Consider the following 22,544-nt stretch of genomic DNA (forward strand, 5'->3'; position numbering starts at 1 on the left):
ATGATATGTTCCACATATATATTTCACGCTACCTTGAGTAAAACAGCACGATTTTCTTATCGACAGTGAAACGTGTGGGTGACGTCAGAAGCCATTATATTTCGGTCAACGCCATTTTTAGTCAGACCGATACATTGAGGACCAACAGGAAGGTCGACGTCGATTGATCCCCTCTTCTACTGTCTGATTTTGACATTTTGCGATTTTTTGAAAGGCGCAATAAGTGGAAATATTTGAAGCTTGCGCTGGAAAGTCAGACTTTGGGTTGAAGGTTATAGTCTAAGTACACTTTCTCTGTAGGCTAAGCTTACGTCTTGGAAAGTTCGGCGTGGCTAAGCAAACGTCGAAGGAATTGACGAAACTTGCTGGTAAGTTCTTGTCGTGGCATGACTGGTTAACATTGATTTAATTTGTGGTCACCAACAATTCGACGGGTGGTGGTTTATTGTCAGACCAAAAGTACACTCAGGAGGATATTTCAGGGTAATTCAATCATTTTCTGACATCAATCCTTAGGATATTGTCTATAGGAAATTTACATCTTACTGTTGCCAACCTTTGTACTCACGTCTGTAGATAGGAGATTTCACTGAAAATAGGTTATCTTTATTGATAATTATGGTCTTACAATATTGAGAAAAATGTATGAAAGTCTGCCATTCTGAAAAACAGAGAACATTTAGAATTTTGGAGCACATTTGAGATGGCAACCAGCTGGTGAATCTTTTTCAATAGGCCTTCTGGTCTGTAATCCACTGTGAAGACCCTGACAGGACATTAGGCCTAATTTTCGCAGCCAAAGACTCTGTATGTGCATTTCAATCATTATTTTCAGCACTTTCCTTTGGATATTGCAAGGTGGCCAACTTTAATTTCATTTGTTTTAGTTTAGTCAACCTTTGTAAACATGTATGTAAGGAAATAGGACAGAATAGTGCTGAAAGTAGTTGATCGTTCATGAATATCACCTTAGTACAATGTAATAATGCATGAAAACAAGTCATTTTGGAAAATGGCGGCCATATTGAATTCTGAGCAAAAATTGACGTGGCCCCATGATTTCATTTCTTCCAATAGGGCTTCTGGTCAGTAATCCACAGAGAAAAGTGCGGTAGGACGAAAGGCCTAATTTTCCCAGCTGATGACCTGTCTATAGGCCACGGCTGCCCTGTATATATTATGACTCTCCTGTCCTCCTCTCCTGTTTCTTTTTCAGTATGGATTCCATGGAGGTGGATGAAAACCAGCCTGATGAGAGAAGGGATGCCTTGAGGTATGTTAATGAATTGCACCATAGTTTGTAATTCATTACTGCATCCCGTTTTATATCAGTTAGGAATTGGCAGTTTGGTCACAACTAGTGGTGTTGTCTTTTTGCCCTTCCAGCAGAGGTACCTCCTCTACACCCGTACCATGATTATGCTGTTCCACCACCAGAGGCCAGAGACACCAGAGGAACAACTTGAGGCGGCTCGCAAGCACATCATTGAGCAAGACAAGTTAATAGCACAACTTAAAGATAAAAGTGTTCAGTGTGTCGGGATTCCAGTGTGATGATGGTCAGATGTAATTTTACACAGGATTCACAGTCAACTGTGAGCAGAATCTGTGTCACCTGGGCTAACTATCTATACTTCATGTTAGGAGTAGATTAATGTATGCCTACTTGTTTTCAAAACACTTACCCAGACACCAGAGTCATTCTAGACTGTACAGAAATATATGTGCAAACGCCTAGTTTGTAGGTACTTGACTCCGAAATCTATTCCCATTACAAGGACAACCCAACTTTCAAAGGCCTGATTGGAATTGCCCCGTCTGGTGAGGTGTCATTCGTTAGTGACCTGTACACAGGCTCCATATCCGAGAAGGAGATTACAGAATTGTCCGGCATCCTAGCAATGCTTGAAGAAGGCGATTTAAGTCATGGCAGACAAAGGGTTTCTAATTAAGGAAATGCTATCAAAATTAAATGTCTCCCTTGTGACTCCACCCTTTTTAGGCTCAAGTGGCACTTTCAGTGCAGATGAAGTCACAGAAACACAAACAATCGCAAGACTCAATCGCAAGATAAGGAGAATAAAAGAGTTACACATATTTGATGGCGTCATACCCATGACACTAGTAGGCTCTGTTAACCAGATGTGGGCTGTGAGTGCAATGTTAACAAACTTCCAAGGCCCATTATTCTGATTTTCTGAAAAATTATCAGTCACAAGTGAAATAGGAAACATAGATTGAATTGATGTTTATTTGTACAAATCTGTCATGTTTGAAATGTACATCATATTCATGATATCATCTTATTGTACTAAATGATATTATTTATTATATATTGTATTGTACAATTCCCAGAAATTGTAATAAAGAAATCTGTGAAATGCAGTCCTTTGTTTTGTATACTGACTTTCTTAGCACAGTGCAGGCAGGAAGGAGGAGGGGGGAAAAAAACTATCAAGTTTAGCGTTCATCTCTTGGTCATGGGAAAGCTCCACCTGTAATAGATCAGAAAACAAAACATTAGAAAAATGTTGTTTACAGCATATGGGTCAATGACATTTTTTTGTGGCAGAGGTCAGGTGATGTAATCACAGCTTGTACCATATTATATTAATTATGTAAATTACTTACTTTGAGATGTACAAAATAATATTTTAAACAATCCAGTAGATGATTGAATCATGTTGTGACATTAACGTACACCACCCTGATATGTTTGCCACTAAAAACATCAATGACCAATTTGCAACAGTGTGTAATAACTAAGTCTTTGAGTAACTAACACCAAAGGCACCATGGCACCAGTACAGTAATCATGGACTCTCAGTGTAGGCCTACCGAAACTGACAGAGGGCAGAGGAACACTTTGTAATACCGCTTGAAAAACTGTTTCCAATACAGCAACATGTCACAAAGTAACTTACCAAACAATAGTGTATTTTGTCATTTTGGAAGCCTTGGTTTGTCTGCTATGCTTACTTTCTTATCACCTCACCATGTATGGCCATCTATGATTTTTTTTCCCCCTCCCCTCGAGGTTTACCGTATGTAGCCCATGTTATGCGTGTAGGTTTTCATCGACAACCTCTGTCGATGCTCTTTGATCTGAGTATCTGGGAGGACCATCAACACTTTGCCCTGTCTGGTTATACTATTTGACATGCAACATGCTTCACCATATTAACAACGGCATGTTAAACGCTTGGTGCTGACATTTTAGACAGGGGAAGTGTAGGTTATCAGATCGAAACATGTAGAAAGCAGTTCACTGCAGCACGAACTGAGCAGTGTAGCTAACATGGCTAAAGTCTAATAGAAATCTCATTCTTTATTACTTTACCATTGAGTTACGTTCCAGTGTTCACGGGGTTGGACGTCTGTGTCTTCGGCTGGCGTACTAGCGTTGCGACGAGGCAAGGGCTCAAACATTATGTTCGTATGCCTTCTACAGAGAAAGTTTCTTCCACCCTGGCGGCCTCTTCCATGTCGCGTTCCTTCTTGATAGCGTCGTTGGCGTTGGCCCGTTGCTAAGAGAAACCGGCCACAGTCAAACATGCTTGCACACCTTCTCCGCCTCAACAATCCCGCCCTCTTGATAAACGACCAATCAGATTCACTTTATTCACTCGTGTAAACTCGTGTAAAGTCGTGCTCCACTCGGGAAAAATCTGAACGACAACAGTTGGAACGGTCGTTTCCCTACGTCTTTAACGCTTACAATATGTTGTGTGAGGAAAATGCTGTCAGGCAGCCATCACGACATTGCTAACATTTTTGTGTTAGCAAAAGGCCTCACCACGATGCCATTTTAAGGGTTATCATGATTCACATTTTAGTACACTTTGAAGATGGCGTAGCTTACCGCGTTGCTACTGTGGGGTATTATTTTTTTATATTGATTGATATGGGAAATGGGAATTTGTTTAGATGTTTGAAAAGATTGTTGTTTTTTAAACGTCGTCGCGTTGTCAGTGAACAACTAGAACTTCGGGGGCAACGAGAGGTCACTGGAAATTTCCAGAGTTGCGTAATGTGAAACTCTGGTCATCCTCAAGGGGGCGGAGCAGAGCCGTAGATGGAGATTTGTATATCTCTGGGGCGGTCGAATCCATGTTAACTGTTGTGTAACAGTAACACCAATCTCTTTCGGAACTGTATGTACATTTACAACCACGGCCAAAACCCCTCCAATAAGTGAATTAATCTTACAATTTGTTAGGATTCTCTCGTGTAGTGTTTCTGTACATTGTCTGCTTGGGCAGCTGTTTCAGCGTTCACGAATGCTGTTGGTATTGTTCTGTAATGGAATGTTCACGTTGTATATATTGCACGGGCCCGTTGTCAAGGGTACCACTTCAGTTCCTGAGCTTGAGATAAATGGTTAACTTCAGTCCGGTCTCTGTCGTTATTGTCAAGTTGTTATAAAGTAACCCACAGTAAGTTATAGATAGGACCTATAACGTAACATGGTGTCAGAATAGTGGTGGACAACGCGACGACGGAAAACAAAAGAAACAGACGACGACAGATAGGGACAGACAACGAAGAAAATGAGCCGATCAGCACAGCCAACGGTAGCGGTCGCCCAGCCAACGGTAGCAGTAGCACAGCCGCAGCTAGCGCATTTGCCTCCCCCGAGTGAGTTTGACTTTAATTGTCCGAGTGACTGGCCGAAGTGGATCAAGCGTTTTAACCGCTATAGGATCGCATCAGGGCTCGACAGACAGTCGGATGAGTTTCAAGTAAACGCATTTATGTACTCGGCGGGAGAGGAGGCTGAGGATGTTTTGAACGCGCTGCCGTTGACAGAGGCTGAAAAGACAGATTCAGGGTGTATGCAGGGTTTTAAAAAGTATTAAAAGGTGATAAATTAAAAAGTCAAAATTTAATGGCATTAAAAGTAGTACATTTGCTCAAAAAGTATTAATTTTTGAAAAACAATGTATTTTTTTGTTGCACCATTTTGATTTTAAAAAAATCTTTGTTTATTCGCTGTTTATCACAGTTTTTCCATACACCAGTGATTCGCGCAACAGTAGCCACCTGACCTAGTTCATAGCAGACTTTTGAACAGCACTCTGGAATCGCACTGCTCCCTTTCGGGCGTCTTTTTGCAAAACACGAAAGTGTAATGTAATGTTTAGAAGGTAGAAATTACAAAAGATGTCTTGTTAATACTGGAATCGGAATGTCGCGATGGTTGTAAAAAAAATCTAAAGGTAGTGAAAAAGGGTATTAAATGGTAGTAAATTTGACTTCAAGATTGCTGTATATACCCTGAGATTACAAGAAAGTCACGGAGGCGTTCGAAAAGCACTTCATAAACAAGAGGAACGTGATCTACGAGAGAGCCTGTTTTAACCGTCGAAACCAGCAGCCGGGTGAGAATGTGGAAAGTTTTATTACTGCCGTGCACACGTTAGCGGAACATTGTCAGTTCGGACCTCTAAGGGATGAGTTGATAAGGGATAGGATTGTAGTGGGCATCCTAGATGAAAGACTGTCAGAACGATTACAACTTGATGCAGAACTCACCTTAGAGAAGGCTGTAACGCAGGTCAAGCAGAGTGCGGCAGTAAAGAAGCAACAACCGGTGCTGAGGGGGGCCGAGATGGCAGCAGGGCAGGTAGAAGCCATAAGTAAAGAACATTACGCAAGAACATGCAGCATGTCTACCAAAGGGGTACATGACATCACGCAGGGGTACGTGAGTGACGAAGAAGAGGATTACGCGTTTCTTGGAGAAGTTTGGTCAGCAGGAGAGGATGAGGAATGGGTTGGTGTGGTGGAGCTGAACGGGGAGGAGAATGTATTCAAGCTGGATACAGGGGCGGCTGTCACCGCTATTCCCAGCGCCACCTACTCCACCCGCATCCATGGGGCACTGCAGCAGTCAAGAAAAGTGCTGTACGGGCCTGGGCACCACAGACTTGACGTTGAGGGCTGTTTTAAAGGGAGGATGACATTGAGAGGCAAAACAACTACACAGCTCGTTTATGTTGTGAATAGACTGTGCAAGCCTCTATTAGGTCTCCCAGCCATTCTAGTCAAAGGGCTATGGAAAGGAGGAGGCGACAAGGCCAGGGCGCTGCAGACCGACTGCGCCACACACCAGGAGAGGGGCTACTCTCCAATGTCAACCTGTCCTTTGGCCATTCCTCTTGCATATGATATAACATGCACTAGGTATTGTAGATGGTTTACTAAAGAGACAGCTGCCTTCTAACTGTATTTTTCTTTTTATTATTTGTTGTTTTCACAGATAAACATGAAGACCACTGCTAGAGACATGCAGATTGAGACAGCGCGTCTGAGCGAGGGTATGAGGTTGATCTTTGACCAAGCTGCTCCCTCTGGCTCTTCCTCTTCAAGCCCACGCTCTCGCAGCAGCAGCAGCAGTGGTAGGAGCAGCCGGAGCACCAGCAGAGCCGCTCACTCCTCAAAGCGCCAGAGGAGGCGCTCTCTCAGAAGAAGCTCCAGGTCCAGCAGCTCTTCCTCTGGTTCATCCGTAACGTCCAGCGGCCCGTCTCGCTCCCGCTCTCACCCGCGCTGCCACCGGCGTTCGTCGCCGCGCCACTGCTGCGGCCGCCACTGCCACTCTCCGCCTCGCCACTACCGGGCACGCTCGCGCTCCTACAGCCCCTCCCCAGATAAGAGCCGCCGCCACGGCAGCAGAAGCAGGCGGTATCACCGCTCGTCAGCGAATCGTAGCTACCGCGCACGCTCTCGTTCCTACAGCTGCTCCCCGTCCTCCGAGCGCCGCCGCCGCCACCACCAGAGGAGCTACAGGAGCCGCTCTCGGTCCGAGCGCAGCAGCAGCAGGCAGCACCAAGGCTTTGTGGGCCGGTACCGCTGCAGGTTCCCCGACTCCCCCCGCAGTAGGAGCCCCAGGTCCAACAGGAGCAGGTCCAGGACATCCCAGAGCTCCTCCGTCCATCTCAGTCAAGATGGTGAGTGTTGTGTTGGGACTGTTTGTGATTTACTGGTGGGATAACTGGTCACGTCATGTTTGCTAGTATCTTTGAAGGAGGGGAAGTGATTCACAAAGTTGGTTTTGACACAACTGGGCCCCAGATCAAGTCGTAATAATTCTTACATGGACTTTTAAGGGGTTTTTTTTGCTTTTTCTTCAAGAATAGAGCCACATGGTCCTTTGAATAGATGTACAGTCAGTTTAACGTACCTTTATTTCCTCTGCTGACGACAACTTGTTATTACATGTTACATGTAAGCCTCACTATATCTTCCTGGGCTTTCTTTCCACAGAAAAGAGGGAGCTGTTGAAGATTGCCGCTGAAAACGCAGCGAAGACTGTGGGCGCTGAGCGACTGGTGTTCCCTGAGAGTGTGAAACGCGACCTGCTGTCTGAAGAAAGCGCGTCAGAGCGCGCCACCCCTTCTCCAGATCGCAGCACTCCAGTGCACAGTAAACTGGTGAGCCCAGAACCAGAGTCCCGGCAGAGTCCAACACAGGTGGGTGTCAACACGTGTAGGGAATTACAGCACCTTTTTGTCTGTCTTTTGAAATATGACTGTCAAAATCCAAAACAAAAAGTCATTAATGGACCACACTCCAGAATGAGCCTTATGGTTGTATCCTCATCATGAAATCTCTTTGGGTCGTGTGGCTTGCCACAAGAAAAGTGAAAACTAGTGGAAATGCATAAATTGTTAGACGCCCTCTTTGGGTGGTCACTGAAAAGATTGTTTTTTACTCATTAGTTGTGAAAGAAGTGACATGCAGTACATGACAATGTTGGACATTTCAAACTGACATCTAACTGGTCCGTTCCCATAACTTCCATTTTCCTCTCCTTTCCAAAGTGCATTTGCAGGCCTGTGACTGGCCAGGAACAGGCTGATTATAAATAGTCCACAAATGCTGGGTGTTAAGTACAGCAGAAGCTTTGAGTAATTCAAGTCATCCAGTCTTTTCGTGGACATGTAACGAAACCGGTGAAGGTAAAGGTTTCTACATAAGTAAACAAGAAGTGCGTTTGTGAGTGTGAATGAGTGCATGCCTGCCTGTTTTTGGTGTGAGTGCGGATGTGTTACTTTTTCACAGCGTTGGTATGACTGTCTGTAGGAACGTGCTTTTAGCTTCATGTGCTCTGCCTTTTTGTTTTATTCATCTTCTTCAGATTACATGGTCTGCTACTCTCCAGCACCCTCGGGAGTTATGAGTGTGAGGGGGCGGTCATGTGATGTGACGCCACCGGGTTTGTGGAAAGGGTTGATCTTTTTTTTTTCAAGTCTCATTTGCACAACACTCAAAAAGGAAGCAGATAAAAGTCACACATATCTGTAGTCAATACTGTAAGTACATATCACTTGTATACCATGTTTACGAGTGCATTGTAGACATCTTGGTATAGACCGATTTTATGTAGTTCATGCCAACTCTCACTCACTACATTCACATAGATATCAAATGTATCCATTATCTGACTACATGTAGTATACCAGCAAGATCTTCTACTCTTTCATGCATAACAGAAACGTTTGATGTTTGTTGCTGTTGGTTGAAACGGATGCGTTGTTATTTAGCAGAGCCGTCCTCCAGCTTGCAGAGGAAGTGCAGGCGCTCGGACTGCACTATAGTGACTATCCCTGACCCGAAAGCTTAAAACTGAAGAAGAAACAACCCCCCTTCCCCTCTCCGTGTACCAAAGATAAGTTTGCGTCCTTGATGTGGCGCAAGTTGGGGGATCTGAAACGGCATCATCACAGAGAAGGGGGTTTCCTTTGCTTGTGTTTTTTTTCTTTTTCTTTCATCAGTGAATTTGTATTATTTTTCTTTCATTCATATGTGGACTGTAACTCTATGGTCCAACAAATCTTTGGCTGTCCATTGAACATGATGCAGAAATATGGTCATTGTAACAGACCAACATTTAGATGAGAAATACCTATGCCTCTGTTGAGTTAAAAAAGAAACGTCAGAATGAGGCAAATGTGAATAGAAAAATAATGCTTTGCTCACTTTGTTAAACAAGTTTGTTCCCCATGTTTTGGCAGGTCAGAGAAACTGTGTCGGAGGAAGATGACGAGTTGAGTACCAGGACGTCTCCGAAGAGGAAACCAATCACATTCAGCGTCAATGTAAGTGTAGAACCACACAACACCACAGCAGTTTGATGTGTTTGCTTGTTCTGCTTTATTATTGTGACTGGAAAAAAAGTGAATTTAAAATGTATTTTCATGTCTTCACAGAACGCTTTTGCAAAGCCAACACATGGCAAACCTCATGGCATGACCGAGGCTAAGGTAACACCCAGGGTTGACATCGTTGGCAGCAGAAAACCTTATGGACAGTGGGTTACAGTCAAGACCACAACCTCTCGATCATCCAAACATTAACTCACTTGCAACCCTGCTTTAAATGCATGGGTTTTTGTACATATTGTGTATATATCATGTGTATATATGTATATAAAAGTTGGGGGGGGGGGGTGGAATTCATCTTAGATGTTCTCTTGCAGATGTACAGTATAAACAATTGAGGGATTTGAGAAGAAGGCAAGAAGAAAATCTACAGGTGGGATATTTTTGTGGTACTATTCTGTCTTTAAATAAAGACTTAAAATGTGAATTCAGAATTGTTTCTGGTTTTTCCTTTGTAACCCTTACAAAATGAGTCATCGCAAAACACCACCACACTGCATACTATTTGTTGAGTGTCTGCTTTTAGTCGTGTGGAAGTGAGGCTTATCGGTCACTAGGTGGTAGTAAATTTCCATTCCACATTTTGGTGCTAACTCACCAGTATAATTCTTACTCACCAGAAATGAAACCCCATTGAAAATGAATTGGGTTTTATTTCTGGAGAGTTAAAATTAAACTGGTCAGTTAGCATCAAAACGTGGCATGGAAATCTACGGGGTATATTGAAGAGTGAAGTGAGGGTCACCAGATCAAACAAACAAAAACAGCTGACAGCAAAGCATCAAGGATATCTGGGCTTCTTCCATAACGTCCATGCAATGGCTCAATTTGTGACCCAAATTTTTTCTTTTTTTTTTTCTCAAAGAAAATGGTTATTTCATTACAATATTCTAATAATGTGAATTCTTCAAATCGTGTTTTTTTTTGTGCTGGAAGGCCAAAATGTGTTAAAATGTACAAATGAATTATTGGAATAGTTCAAAATGTGGGCAATGCATCTCTACAAGCCATGATGGTTCAACCTTTTTGATGGAATTACGGAAATAAATAACCTTTTTCATGATATTGTAATTATATGGCCAGTACCTGTATGTAGCCCATGCCCAGACAAGCCGGTGTATAACCTCTGTTCATCACTACTTTTTCTTTGACTACCTCAATGAAAGGTGCAGGCTGCTGTACTTCAGGCCTACTACGCTGTGTGAGTGCACAGAACAATGTTGGAGTAACCGTTTCGCTGTCCATTGCTCGTCCTTGCATGCAGTGGTGTCCATAAGCGTTCGGAAGGAATTATTCTGTCATCACCCTGAGAAGACTTCAGTACAATATCTTGTGTTCATCTTAATGCATCCAGATACTCCGCCACAAGGGAACGCTGCCGCCTAAATCGAGAACATCCTGACAAAACCACAAAAGAATCTTGACAGATCTTCTGAAGATAGGGGGAAAAAATACCCCTCCATGTTTACAGATGCACACAAAGGCCTCCATTGTTGGTCACACACAGAATGCCTTTTCAGTTTGGCTTGAGAAAAATCTTTCAAGTTACCCCTCGCAGGCAAAGTTTATTTGATGTTTAATTTTCTGTTTTAATGCCACGGATACCAAGCATCTGTGCAAGACAGTCACATGAGTTTAATTTTTTATTCAAGGGGTCTGTCTTTGAACTTTTAACAAGTTTACAAATGGAGCCATCTTCTCTTCATCAAATGATTCAACATCTAGACACCATCAATCTTCTGAGTAGCATTTTAGAAAGCCATTTACCTGCATTGTTTATCTGGGGTTTTTTTTGGCAGGGGGGTCTTTGATGTCACACACACACACACACACACCCTTGAGGCCTTTGCTTCTCTGATCATTCATGGCACAGAGACCAAGCCTGCCCAAAAACCTCTGTGATCTAATCAAGTTTGCTATTCAAGATTGAGCATACAGATACCCATCTAAAGATACAATTTACAAGTAGGATGAGCTGTGGGTATGCGTAGGCCTACTGATGTGGTCAGGATTCATTATCGTCTGATGATGAATTAATCAGTAATGTGATCGTGTTACAAAATTGGTCTGCTACACTTTAGCCATCACAAAAAATGCAGGTCCAATGGCAATCCAACTTTTAGGCCTGTAGTCCTCTTTGACTTGTTATTTATAGATCATACAATGCTGGGAACTAATCAAATACCTCTTGCGACTTTATGGATTTACTTGTGTAATCACAACAGACTTAAAAATGAATAGAATGTCAAATTGTAACCCATCAAATGGCAACAATACACTATCTACTGACCGATTTAATCGTTAAAAAATAATAATTTAATTCCTCTCAGAATTGGTGACCGGATTAAGTATCAGAGAGTTGATGTGTTGACTACTCCCTTTCCCCCCTCATCCTGCCTGTCTGTCTACCACACTGGGACTGGGCCATGGAGAGGAGGAAAAGCTTGGCAGAGTTATAAACAACTTATGTCACTAATTCTTTGCACACACCAGCCTTTGAAATCAGTTGTCCCCAAACCAAACTGGTAATTATCTCTGCCCTCCCCAACCCACACCCCTGAGGGAAATTCATAACATTAATGCATGTGGCTCTTACACGCACACATCGGATTCATATGAGTGCACAAGATGTTAAATATATAATAAATAAAAAAAAAAAACACGCACACACACAGCTTTGATTGCGTGCATTCGGCTGCAAGTGATGGAGCTCTTGACTCGTGCCCTCGTCATGCGAGATGTTTAGACTCCCCTCTGCTGCTTCACAGGGGTTTAAATTAAGTCCAACCGCCTCCTCAGGTGACCTGACTATACTGTACAAGCCTTCAGCATGCATTTGACCAGACAAGCGAGAGGGACACATTCACACAGACACAGTTGGTTTAAGAGTGCCGACGGAATACAGACCCAATTATGACGGCATGAGAATCCTCATTGTCTCGTTTGATCTAGTTTCAGGTCACAAGCCCTCTGGTCTTAAGTCAGTTACGCTCAGAGGTTTGAGATGGGCCCGATAAAGGCACTAAATTGAATTGCTGAATTGTTTTCCTCCCTACACCTACACAAATGCATTCTTTTGGCTGGTATTTTTTAATATGGCACACTGGCAAAATACCCCCAGGAGATGAATCATTTCAAACTCTCATGCACAGTTCAAAGCATACCGTCTCTCTCTCGCCCACACACACTAACCGGATAGAAAAGTCAATGTACATACTGGTGATTTCAAATAAAACAATGATAAAGACTAGCTTATTTGCCATAATTGTTTATTGCACGAAACAAACAAGAAATTAAAACTCTAAATGCATTTATACAAATGGCAATGCTCTGCAAAAAAAAACGTAACTGCTTACAAACACCAGAAGGTGCGAGACATTTCTAAATCATTTATGAAGATGGTACAGACTGTTTTCGGAATCAGAGAGGCTTGTTTTCCATTAAAATAATTGACCTGGGGGCAATACTACAAAGCTGGTTCAGGATAAGTTAAGGTTAAGTTAAGAGGTAAATCATCTAATTGAGGACCCTGGAGTCCTCATTTTCTTAGGAGAAACTCTTGTATTAGATGATTTACCTCTTAACTTAAACTTAACTTATCCTGAAAGAGCTTTGTGCTATTGGCCCTACCTGGAGTACAGTGTATGACAGTACTGTATGACAGATGGGGGCGACATGATTCAGTGGGCTAGTCCACTCTACCATTACACCTGGGACCTGGGTTCAAATTCGGCCAGAGGTTGTTTCCCAACCTGTCCCCCTCTCCATTTCTCGACTCATTTCCTGTCTCTCTCCCAGTCCTGTCTGGTTAATAAAAGGTGTAAAAGCCTACGTAAAAGAATGAGAAAATATGGCGGGTGATGGTCCCAGATGATTCTAGAAGTGTCCAGAGGACAGAGTGGATATTTACACGGCAGTTCCTCTCTCCAGGTTCTGTTTGATCTCGGCAGTGTATTTGCCATAGAAGCGCTCGGCCTTCTTATTGAACTTGGCATTGCGCTCATTGATGTAGTCGATGTCTGCGTCGTCGTTATAGGCCCGGCGGCGACTGTATTTGGCACGCTTCTCGATCCTGTTTTGGCAAAGGAGGGAGGGGGCAGAGGAAAAAAGTGAGAGCTAGACAAGCAACAAAATTGTGTGTGTGTGTGTGTGTGTGTGTGTGTGTGTGTGTGTGTGTGTGTGTGTGTGTGTGTGTTCCAATCTCCTTATCAACAAAAGCTTTTCCAGAAGAGTCTTTTTACTTTGCTTGCTGACACATAGTTCATTTGAGGAGTCGACAATACAATGGAACCAGTCAACTTTCCAAGCCCATTGAAGCAGCACGGCATAGCGAGCTGTGACACAGGCACCCCTATCCCCCAAAACTCCCTCCCCTTTCTAAGCATCTTCAAAGCGTGGAGATATGCGTCATGGCCTGGCATGGATTGCACTGGCTAATCTCTCACAGGAGCTATGGCTACAGTGGGACACCCAAAATAGAGACGGGGAGCATAATCGAGCACAGAACACTCATCACTTGGGGAGAGCACGCACACCCGCGCGCACACACACACGCACGCACACACACATGCACACCAAAAATGATGGGTCACTAAATCCAAGAAGAGGTAATTAAATACTGAGACAGTACTACACACAGACAACAGCTCATCTTCACAGAGATTCAGTTAAAAAGAAAAAGAAACCTGGCACGAAGTATAAACTCCCACAGATAATGATTTTTAAAGGGTAATCACTGGCGCCACTGTTCCAGCTTTATTCATTGACCTTCAGGTTGACATTTGCACACAGTCGAGATGCAGTTCTATTAAAATAGCATCTTCCATGACTAATGATGACTTAAGATCTGTCTACTATTTAGACTTAGTCTCCAACACTACACTACATTACCGTTGGCAGACAACCTCGTCCAAAGTGACTGACAGGTATGAAGGTACAGTATTGCTTGCAGTCTTCAGAGCAATGCAGAGTAAGGCAGGGGACTTCCTTGCTGTGTGCCTTCAATAACGCATGTAGCCGCATGCGACCAAGTACACATACTTGCTTAAAGGGACACTGTGTGAGATTTTTAGTTGTTTATTTCCAGTATTCATGCTGCCCATTCACTAATGTCACCTTTTCTCATGAATACCGTACTTACCACCACCATCAAATTCTAAGTATTCATTATGACTGGAAAAATTTCACTTTTCATACATGAAAAGGGGGATCTTCTCCATGGTCCGCCATTTTGAATTTCCAAAAATTAGCTGCAAAAATGACTCTACTTGGACTATACTAGAAAATATTAGTTTATTACTTAGTAAACTTTCATGTAAAGATCAAATTTGGCAATAGGCAGCCCAGTTTTGATGAGCAGCATAGTTGCAGTACCTTTTTTGACCATTTCCTGCACAGTGTCCCTTTAAGGACAACCAGAGCTCTTTGCACGATACTGAAGGCACAATACTAGGGGGCAGATAGCACTCTCATTAATGTTTTCCACCATTGTTTGACTAAAGCAACATCAACATGGAAGTTCAGGAGATCGCGGTTTTGTCAATATTGCACCATAAGCACACACCTGTGTACCTTGCGCCAGGTATTCTCTGCATGCAAAAATTGACATAAAATGTGCACTAAATGTACCAACACACATCCTGTAGCAAGCATGTCCCGGGCCTCAGGTGCATTGCTCAATGGCATTTCAACCATGCATTAGGATATAGGAGACTATCCACATTTTTCCTACTGGATTAAGATTAGGAACCTGCAACCTACCTATTCTGAAAACCAACTCCCACCATTTGTCCACAGCAGAAGGGTCAGTCCCAGATTCGGAAAGTAATAACCCTGCCACAAATTCTGACAGCTCTGAATCCGCGTATCATAACAAGCCCTAAAGACAGGTAGACCAACTACTCAGTAAAATCGTCTGCGTTGGAAGGAAACTGACAGGGTTTTTTTTAACGTTCTGGACCATCACAGCTGCCCACCCAACCCATGAAGGACCAGCACTTACTGTTTTTCCAGGTCTTGCACCATGCGGTCGACGCCCTCCTTTGAGGGCACGTGGGTCCCGTGGATCAGGCTATTGGAGGTGGGGTGGAAGTCTTCTCCACTGAAAGACAAACAGGGACCTTTCATGTCACAAATAATGCTTGCTGTACAGTGCACACTGCATGTCATCAACACACCGTCATATCCGATGCCACTGGCCATGCAACACTTAATCCCCCCCATTATCACCATAAAGTTACACCATGTGTACTTGGCAAAAGTTGAGAGCATAAATAAGTTTACAAAAAAAGAGAAGTGAATAAAGGAACTTACTATTCTTCTCTCTGCCTTTCGTAGCTGTCCATGTCGGGCTTGATTTGCTTGGTGAGCCGCTGGTACTGTCGCAGCTGGGCTTCGGCATAGCCTGACGGGTTTTGGAGCAAAATAAAAAGAGATGGGGGAGAGAGATAGAGTCAGAGGGAGAGGGGGGGGGGAGGACACTCATAATTGCCAGAACCAATGAATAACAGCCACTGCCCCCAAAACCCACCAGCCAAACCAAAATCCCCCCCCCACTCCTTTTTAATTCCATCTCCTTGACGCTTCAAAAGCAACAGCTGGCAGCCATATTGGCCAAAAGATTATACCAAAATGTGCTGCATAATATAGGGGTGGAACTGGTTTTCCAAAACCGGGATTGTACAGGGAGAGTGAATAGGTGTAGAAACATATGGGTGCTCGCTTGATGCTCTCAGTGTAGCTGACACAAGAGACATAGGACAGGTGGGTGGGCTGGCTGGCCGGCCAGAAAGCTTACTGGTGTAATGTTCACTATGCCTTGTTTGACGAAATATAACTTTGAATGTAACACATCTAGCCTAGTGAACTAGACAAACCCGCCAAAATTATTTTGCCAGGCGAGTTAGTCCAGCCTTGTCCATTGTAGGATCGCCACATCAGGCACCAGCCGTAGCCCATCAAACAGTTTATGTTTTCCCTCCTGTTAGAATCTTTGGGGCAGATTTTGGCAGGACGGCGGAGATCACAGCTTGGCTACAGCTCACAAAAAGCAGTCGTTTGATTAGTCATAGCGTAGGTCAAGAGCAGGCAATGCAGAGGCATTTTGAGTCATAATGTCGACAACAGTTAGGTCCCACCAGGCTTCTATTTTCTGGTATGTGCAGACCAAGTTTTCACATTTAGCCTGGCAAGCCATCAGCTGATTCCATTAACGTCACACATTCACCACCTGAGTGTGACACTTTGAGGATGGAGGTGTTCACCGAAACATATCAGAAAGGTTAAAGTTTAAAAACTAAGTCTGAGATACAAGAAGAAAAATCCAGTGATGTTTTGGCTGAGAAACCAGTTTATGTGTGTGGGAAGGGCAGGGTGAGGTGGAGACTAACCGGAGAAGCCCGGGTCTGGATTCTTCTTCTTCTTCTTCCTCTCCCACCGCTCGGCATCTTCTGCACTGATCTCCAGCAGCTTCACCCTGTCGTAGTTCTCACCGCGCGCAGCACAGTCCTACAGCAAAGAACAGGAGGCTTTAATATAGGCCTTACAGAGTTCAGTGTACACTGCAGGGGTGCATTTCTCAAAAGAGAAGTTGTTAGCCTGTTAGCAACTTTGGTAGTTGCCAATGGGAAAATGCATTGAAAACAATAAAGTAGCTAATGTAGTAATGTGGGGGGGGGTGTTAGACTGTATCAGTGACATGTAACTACTATCATTGGAAGTGTTTTTAGGGGCTTTTATGCCTTTATTTGACAGGACAGTCGAAGATGGTGACAGGAAGCGAATGGGACAGAAAGACAGGGGAGGATCGGGAAAAGACCCCGGCCGGACTCGAACCGGGGTCCCCGTGGGTGGGCATGCAAGCCCAAGCGTGCTGCGCCACAGCACCCCCTGTGCTGTTTCATATGAAAGATGAGCAGGCAACAACAGCGTTTTGGTTGACGGGAGACATTTTGGGCAACAAGAGTTAAGTGAAGAGTGAAAAAGTTTGAAGTTGAACTTCAGTGAACTTCAAGGTAATGACCTACGGCGCGGTTTGGCGACAGCAGCAACAGGGTCAAAGACGTCCAAAAAGGAACTTTCATTCAGTGATACCTTCTGCTGACTGTAACTGTAAAAAAACATGATTTTTTAATTGTTTCAAGTGAATGGATGACAGCTCAGGCTTTCATGAATTCACTGGAAAAAAAATTAAATAAAAAGAGTCATGTTTCTTTCAGTTACAGTCAGCAGAAGGTATCCGTTACACTGAATGACAATTCCTTTTTGGACGTCTTTGACCCAACAGCTTATCGAGGGAATGGTTGCATTCCACTTTTGCGCTTTTGTGACTGCTAGTCTGAAATAGTCCAGCGACACTTTCTGGGCATCACATGGGTTTTAGCGCTTTTGGTCTGTTTGGGCAGTTAGAGTATAGACACAAGGTTGAGGAAGCGATAGTTAATTTCCAGAATTTATGCTGTCGATTCACAAATGTTACCTTTTTCCATGAATACTTACCACCACAATCGAATTCTAAGTATTCATTATGGGAAAATTGCATTTTTCAAACATGAAAAGGGAGATCTTCGCCATTGTCCATCATTTAGAATTTCCAGAAATGGACATTTAGCTGCAAAACTTACTGCACTTAGCTCATAGAAGTAAATATTAGCACAGTTCTAGGGTGACCAGATTTGGGTTTGTAAAAAGGAGGACACTTTTTTGGGGGGTGGGGGGTGGGGGGGGGCATCGGTGTATCTGTGTATCTACAGGTATGAAAGTATATATGGGTATGAGGTATGATAGTAGGCCTATAAAGTATCAACGCATCCAAAATGGTCATTTGTTTAAAAGCCACTCGAACTTTTGGGCATGCACATTCATTTGTCTACCATAAATGACAATTAAAATCTCTTCAGTTACGCCTATAGGCCTATCACATAATTTGTGTGATCATATGATGCAGAGTGTGCCTTTGTTACAATCCTAGATAGTAGGCATAACACCTATATTGGAGTAGCTTAACAGCATAACAATGCAGCTCAATTTCATAGGCCTATTCTAATTTCTGCATAAGTTTTTTAAAAATAGATTCACCATCATGTAGGCCCATCTCAGCCATTCCCCACAAAGATGAACAGCATTATAACATTGGAAACTAAATATAAAAACCACAACGTTTGTGGTTTTCAACTGAATTGATAATGAAGTTCTATTAGGCTACATTTTAGGCTTAATATGTTTATATTAATATATTAATAGGCTTATATTATGTTTATGTTAATATGTTTAATATTATTTATATTATATTACTATCTTACCTCACAATTTACCCCTCCACTGTCATCCATTAGGCCTATTTAGCTAGGCTATTTGTAGTTGCATGGTGCTCAGAGATTAGCAATGGGCACTGCAGCCATTAAAAGAGGAACTGGAGTTTTACCTACCACTAACCCATACAGCTTTATCAATGACTGCAAAGGCAATACAGAAGAAGAAGGTGATGAAGAAGAAGCTTAATTTCTTAACTCAGGAATGAGTCCTTCTAGCTCCGAGAAATTGCTTTTGCAAATAACTTGGAAATGACAGATCATGAAAGAATTTTTAGGCTAAGTCTTGTGACAAGGTGTAACAAAACTTGTACCTCCCTAAATGATGGATTTGGTGGTGTTACTAGGCTTACTCCAGTGTTAGATTACCTTCATACCTGGCTTCACACGCGGGATTTTTTTTCTCAACTCCACCGCGAACGTGCATTTGCGTTTCTATCGGCATTGCAGTCCGCAGAACCGGCAGACAGATGCGCTTTCGCTTGTAAACATGGGGCGCACTGTTAGTCCCCTGGGCTACTTCTTTCGGACACACGGTGCGAAGTGGCTAGATTTGATGAGAGGGGCGTGACTAATTTGTGAACGGTAGAGAGAAACCTGGAGTGGAGTCAAATGGAACGGAGTGAAAATTACAGTGCAGATGAATTAGGTCTATATTTCAGGCAGTCCAACAAAATCCCGGATATTTCTGAAATTCCCCCCGGACATTTTTTTTAGGTCTCAAAAGTAGGACATGTCCGGGCAAAATCGGATGTCTGGTCACCCTACACAGTTCATTATTTAGTAAGTATTCATGAAAAGATCAAATTTGTCAGTAGACAGCACAGTTTCCATGAGTAGCATAGTTGCAATACCTTCTCTGCACCTTTAACAATTTGGCCAGCTGAAACGGACATAACAGATTCTAGTCATCGTTATTTAAAGTTTTTATAGTAAAGATCACCTTCTTTTTCTCATCCACCATCAGCTCGTACTCCAGACGTGCTTTCTTTGCCTCCCAGTTAGCTGGCAGCTTCAGCCTTTTGTCCTCCTCAACCACCTCCTGGTGGTTCAGTTTGCGAGCTTCATTCTGCAACAGTGACCAACAAACAAACAGCTCACTAACTATAGGGTCATTGTGCACTAGGGGTGTCATGATAACCGGTATGCCATGAAACCGTGGTCAAAAGTGCTGACAATAATAATTACCACTTGAATTTAAAAACAATATCGTACAGTACTGGATAACCGTATCGTTCACCGTGAGCCTTACCGACCAAGTCTGCTGATGTTGCCACAGACTGATATCTTGGATGCTGAACTGGAAAAACTCACCCTTTTGAAATGAAGTTCTCGGAATTTCCTTAGCCTTTCCTCCCTCTTCTGTGATGCAAGACTTTCTGATGCATCTTCATCAGGAACTGCTGTGGACACCTGCACGGAAGCCAAAACATGAGGATCATGTCACATGACTGTATGAATCCCAACGAAACCAAACAAACAAGGACAAAGATGCGGTGGCCAAGTTCATTCAGCACAGCAGCACTAGTTAACGGCAACATAACGTGCTAGAGCTACCTGGACACGTAGGAAATATATTTTGTTGGTACAACGTAGACGGTGAGTTTGATGAGAGTAGCTACAGATCCTAACGCATCACTAGGCAGTGAGGAAGACTGCCATGCCAACAGCTAACAAAAGGACTCGGGGACACATCGACGAACCAGCTTCATTTCGGATACATACTGGTACTAGTCTTATATACATTGGAACACAGTTCAGTCGACAAAAAGCCACTTCACACGAGTAGGTTACGCGAAGCAAATATTAACCACGTAGCTAATAACATGCTAACTGATCAGCTGGCTAGGTTGGCTACAATTACCTGTCATGTGTACATTTCAGAATTGTGTTCTAAAATATTAGTTACAAACACCACAACAAAATGTTTCGATCAAAAAACAACAACTACAACATTGCAAAAGAGTCGTTAATAACGTCCGTAAAAAGATGAGACGCTGCGTCGCTTACTTCTCCACAAGACGCCATCTTGAAATTTGTAAACAGGAAATGACGTTTCAGTAAAGTACCCCCAGATCCACCTTCTTTGCCCCCACACTCCACCCACCATGTTTTCTTTTCTTTCTTTCTTTAAAAAAAAAAAAAAAAGTATTACGAGGCCTAGTATAAAACTCTAAGGTTAAAAATATGTTTCTCGAATTAATGAGACATGCTCAATATAACCCAAGAGGAATTCACTTGTATAACCTATACTGCGTTGAGCTTGTTATTCTCCATAGACTGAAGGCCTGGTCAGTCCTAACCCAAAATAATTAGTCTAATTAGGTTATTTTTATTGTGTTATATATCTTATTTTTAATGAAAAGAAAAGAAAACACACACACACACACACACACACACACACACACACACACACACACACACACACACTCCAATCGTACTAACCATGCACAGCACAGCCTAGTTTTTACACTCAAGCACAATTAGAGGTTGAAGTCACCAGAAGAGAATGCCGCTATGTGTATCTTGGTGGTTTACACTTGAGAATTAAGGGATATAAACAACTGTCTGAAGAGCATCTTTTACACAGCCTGCTTCTCTAACTAAAATAGATGCACTTCCTGTTTGATTATGTTGTAATTAACTGAGCACTTAAAGAGGATGTAATTAAGTGAGTTTATAGCCCCAGATTAAAGCATCCTCCAGATCACAGGCTATGGTAATGGGGTGATGCATTTTCACTTCAAACCAGATGGAGGGCCATCACACAAATGATGCAAAACAATGTGAAACAGCCAGTTGGTTGGAAACACAGTAGCCTAGTCAGAGGAACCAAATCATATAAAAAAAAAACCCCACCTATCAGCCTAAGTAGCCTATACAGTAAGGAAAAATTATCAGTTTCTGACAGGGATTGCCTGAGCACAAAATAGGTCTATATTTGCACATTTGTGTTCCTTCTTAAGACTCTTAAGAATGAGATGGGTGAGACAGTGCTGTCTGCGGCAGACAGAGGGAAATTGGTTTGTTGTTGCTCTTCTTCACTCTTCATGGCGCCGTAACAGATGTAGCATGGTTTTCACAAATGGGTATAATTCTACACTCTTCAAGTATAACATTGAAGGGCTTTTCCATATAACTCAGCAGCATGTAGAACACTTTGTGTTCAAATGTTTCATGGGATACCAGAGGTGGGCAAAACTTGTACAATAATGCAAACTCAATTTCAGCTCTATTATTTTATTTTATTATTTAAGTGGTATTCAATCTTACTCATAATTTCCACCCCTTCGGAACCTCCTTATAATCCTCCCAATGCCCCCCTTCACCTCATCATAAGACTGCTAACGCCCCCCTTGGTATTAAAAAATAAAATGTCCCCTCCCCCACCAATGACAACTAAGCACGAAACGGCCCCTGGGGGCTGTAGAGCCCCTGTTGAGAAACACTATTACTTGAACATTCTCGCTATTACTTTTGCTGTATCTGTAAGGCAGAGACCTTAGTGTCTACAGCTGTCCAACATCTGGAAAGTAATATAAACATCATGGCCAATAAAATCATTCCATTTCCTTAATTACAATCCCTGTCATTTCCGCACTGAATGAAAAGTTATTAATTCTGGGCCAAAGAAAACATGCGTCTCCTTTGCACAGAGCAGCAACACTACCCTGCTACAATCGGCAAAGGGTACCATGATGCATTGCTTTATTAATCAGCCACCACCCAGTTTTACAAATTCGTACCAAGACACAAACACACACACACACACACACTCACGCACGCACGCACACACGCACGCACACACACACGCACACACACACACACACACACACACACACACACACACACACACACCATCGCACGCACACACACACGCACGCACATATTCTCTCTCTCTCTCTCTCTCTCACACACACACACACACACACACACACACACACACCATTCATTTGCGCCTGTAGCAACTTGGCCGCCAATGATGGGAGACCTAGCCTACAGCTAGGTTTCATCAATGTTTTTCCCCTCTTTCTTTCTCTTCATGCTGTCTCACTCATTTGCAGAGGTTATC

The 22,544-nt window shown here is 42.9% G+C and overlaps 2 protein-coding genes across 8 annotated transcripts; one reads left to right on the forward strand and one right to left on the reverse strand.

Moving 5' to 3' along the window:
• The first annotated feature begins 101 nt into the window (after window positions 1-101).
• On the forward strand, window positions 102-9,598 carry rsrp1 (arginine/serine-rich protein 1). 7 transcript variants are annotated; one of them, XR_010031946.1, is made up of 6 exons: window positions 103-368; window positions 6,263-6,950; window positions 7,267-7,472; window positions 7,824-7,961; window positions 8,141-8,218; window positions 8,550-9,080. XR_010031946.1 is itself a non-coding variant. In XM_063183472.1 (5 exons), exons 2-5 carry the CDS (start codon window positions 6,269-6,271, stop codon window positions 9,357-9,359), a joined length of 1,119 nt encoding a protein of 372 aa, XP_063039542.1. In that variant the 5' UTR covers window positions 115-368; window positions 6,263-6,268; the 3' UTR covers window positions 9,360-9,598. The 7 variants fall into 7 exon arrangements, 3 of the variants coding, with proteins under 3 accessions (XP_063039543.1, XP_063039544.1, XP_063039542.1); XR_010031944.1 differs by having other exon boundaries at window positions 102-368; window positions 7,824-8,315; XR_010031945.1 differs by having other exon boundaries at window positions 102-368; window positions 7,824-8,218.
• A 2,818-nt stretch (window positions 9,599-12,416) lies between these two features.
• syf2 (SYF2 pre-mRNA-splicing factor) lies at window positions 12,417-20,542 on the reverse strand. The gene is made up of 7 exons (XM_063183476.1): window positions 20,483-20,542; window positions 19,787-19,885; window positions 19,416-19,541; window positions 16,553-16,670; window positions 15,477-15,567; window positions 15,166-15,264; window positions 12,417-13,236 (listed from the first exon to the last, which is right to left on the reverse strand). Exons 1-7 carry the CDS (start codon window positions 20,498-20,500, stop codon window positions 13,071-13,073), a joined length of 717 nt encoding a protein of 238 aa, XP_063039546.1. The 5' UTR covers window positions 20,501-20,542; the 3' UTR covers window positions 12,417-13,070.
• Between the last annotated feature and the right edge of the window lie 2,002 nt (window positions 20,543-22,544).

Source organism: Engraulis encrasicolus, chromosome 19, assembly GCF_034702125.1.
Source record: "Engraulis encrasicolus isolate BLACKSEA-1 chromosome 19, IST_EnEncr_1.0, whole genome shotgun sequence".
Lineage (NCBI taxonomy): Eukaryota > Metazoa > Chordata > Actinopteri > Clupeiformes > Engraulidae > Engraulis > Engraulis encrasicolus.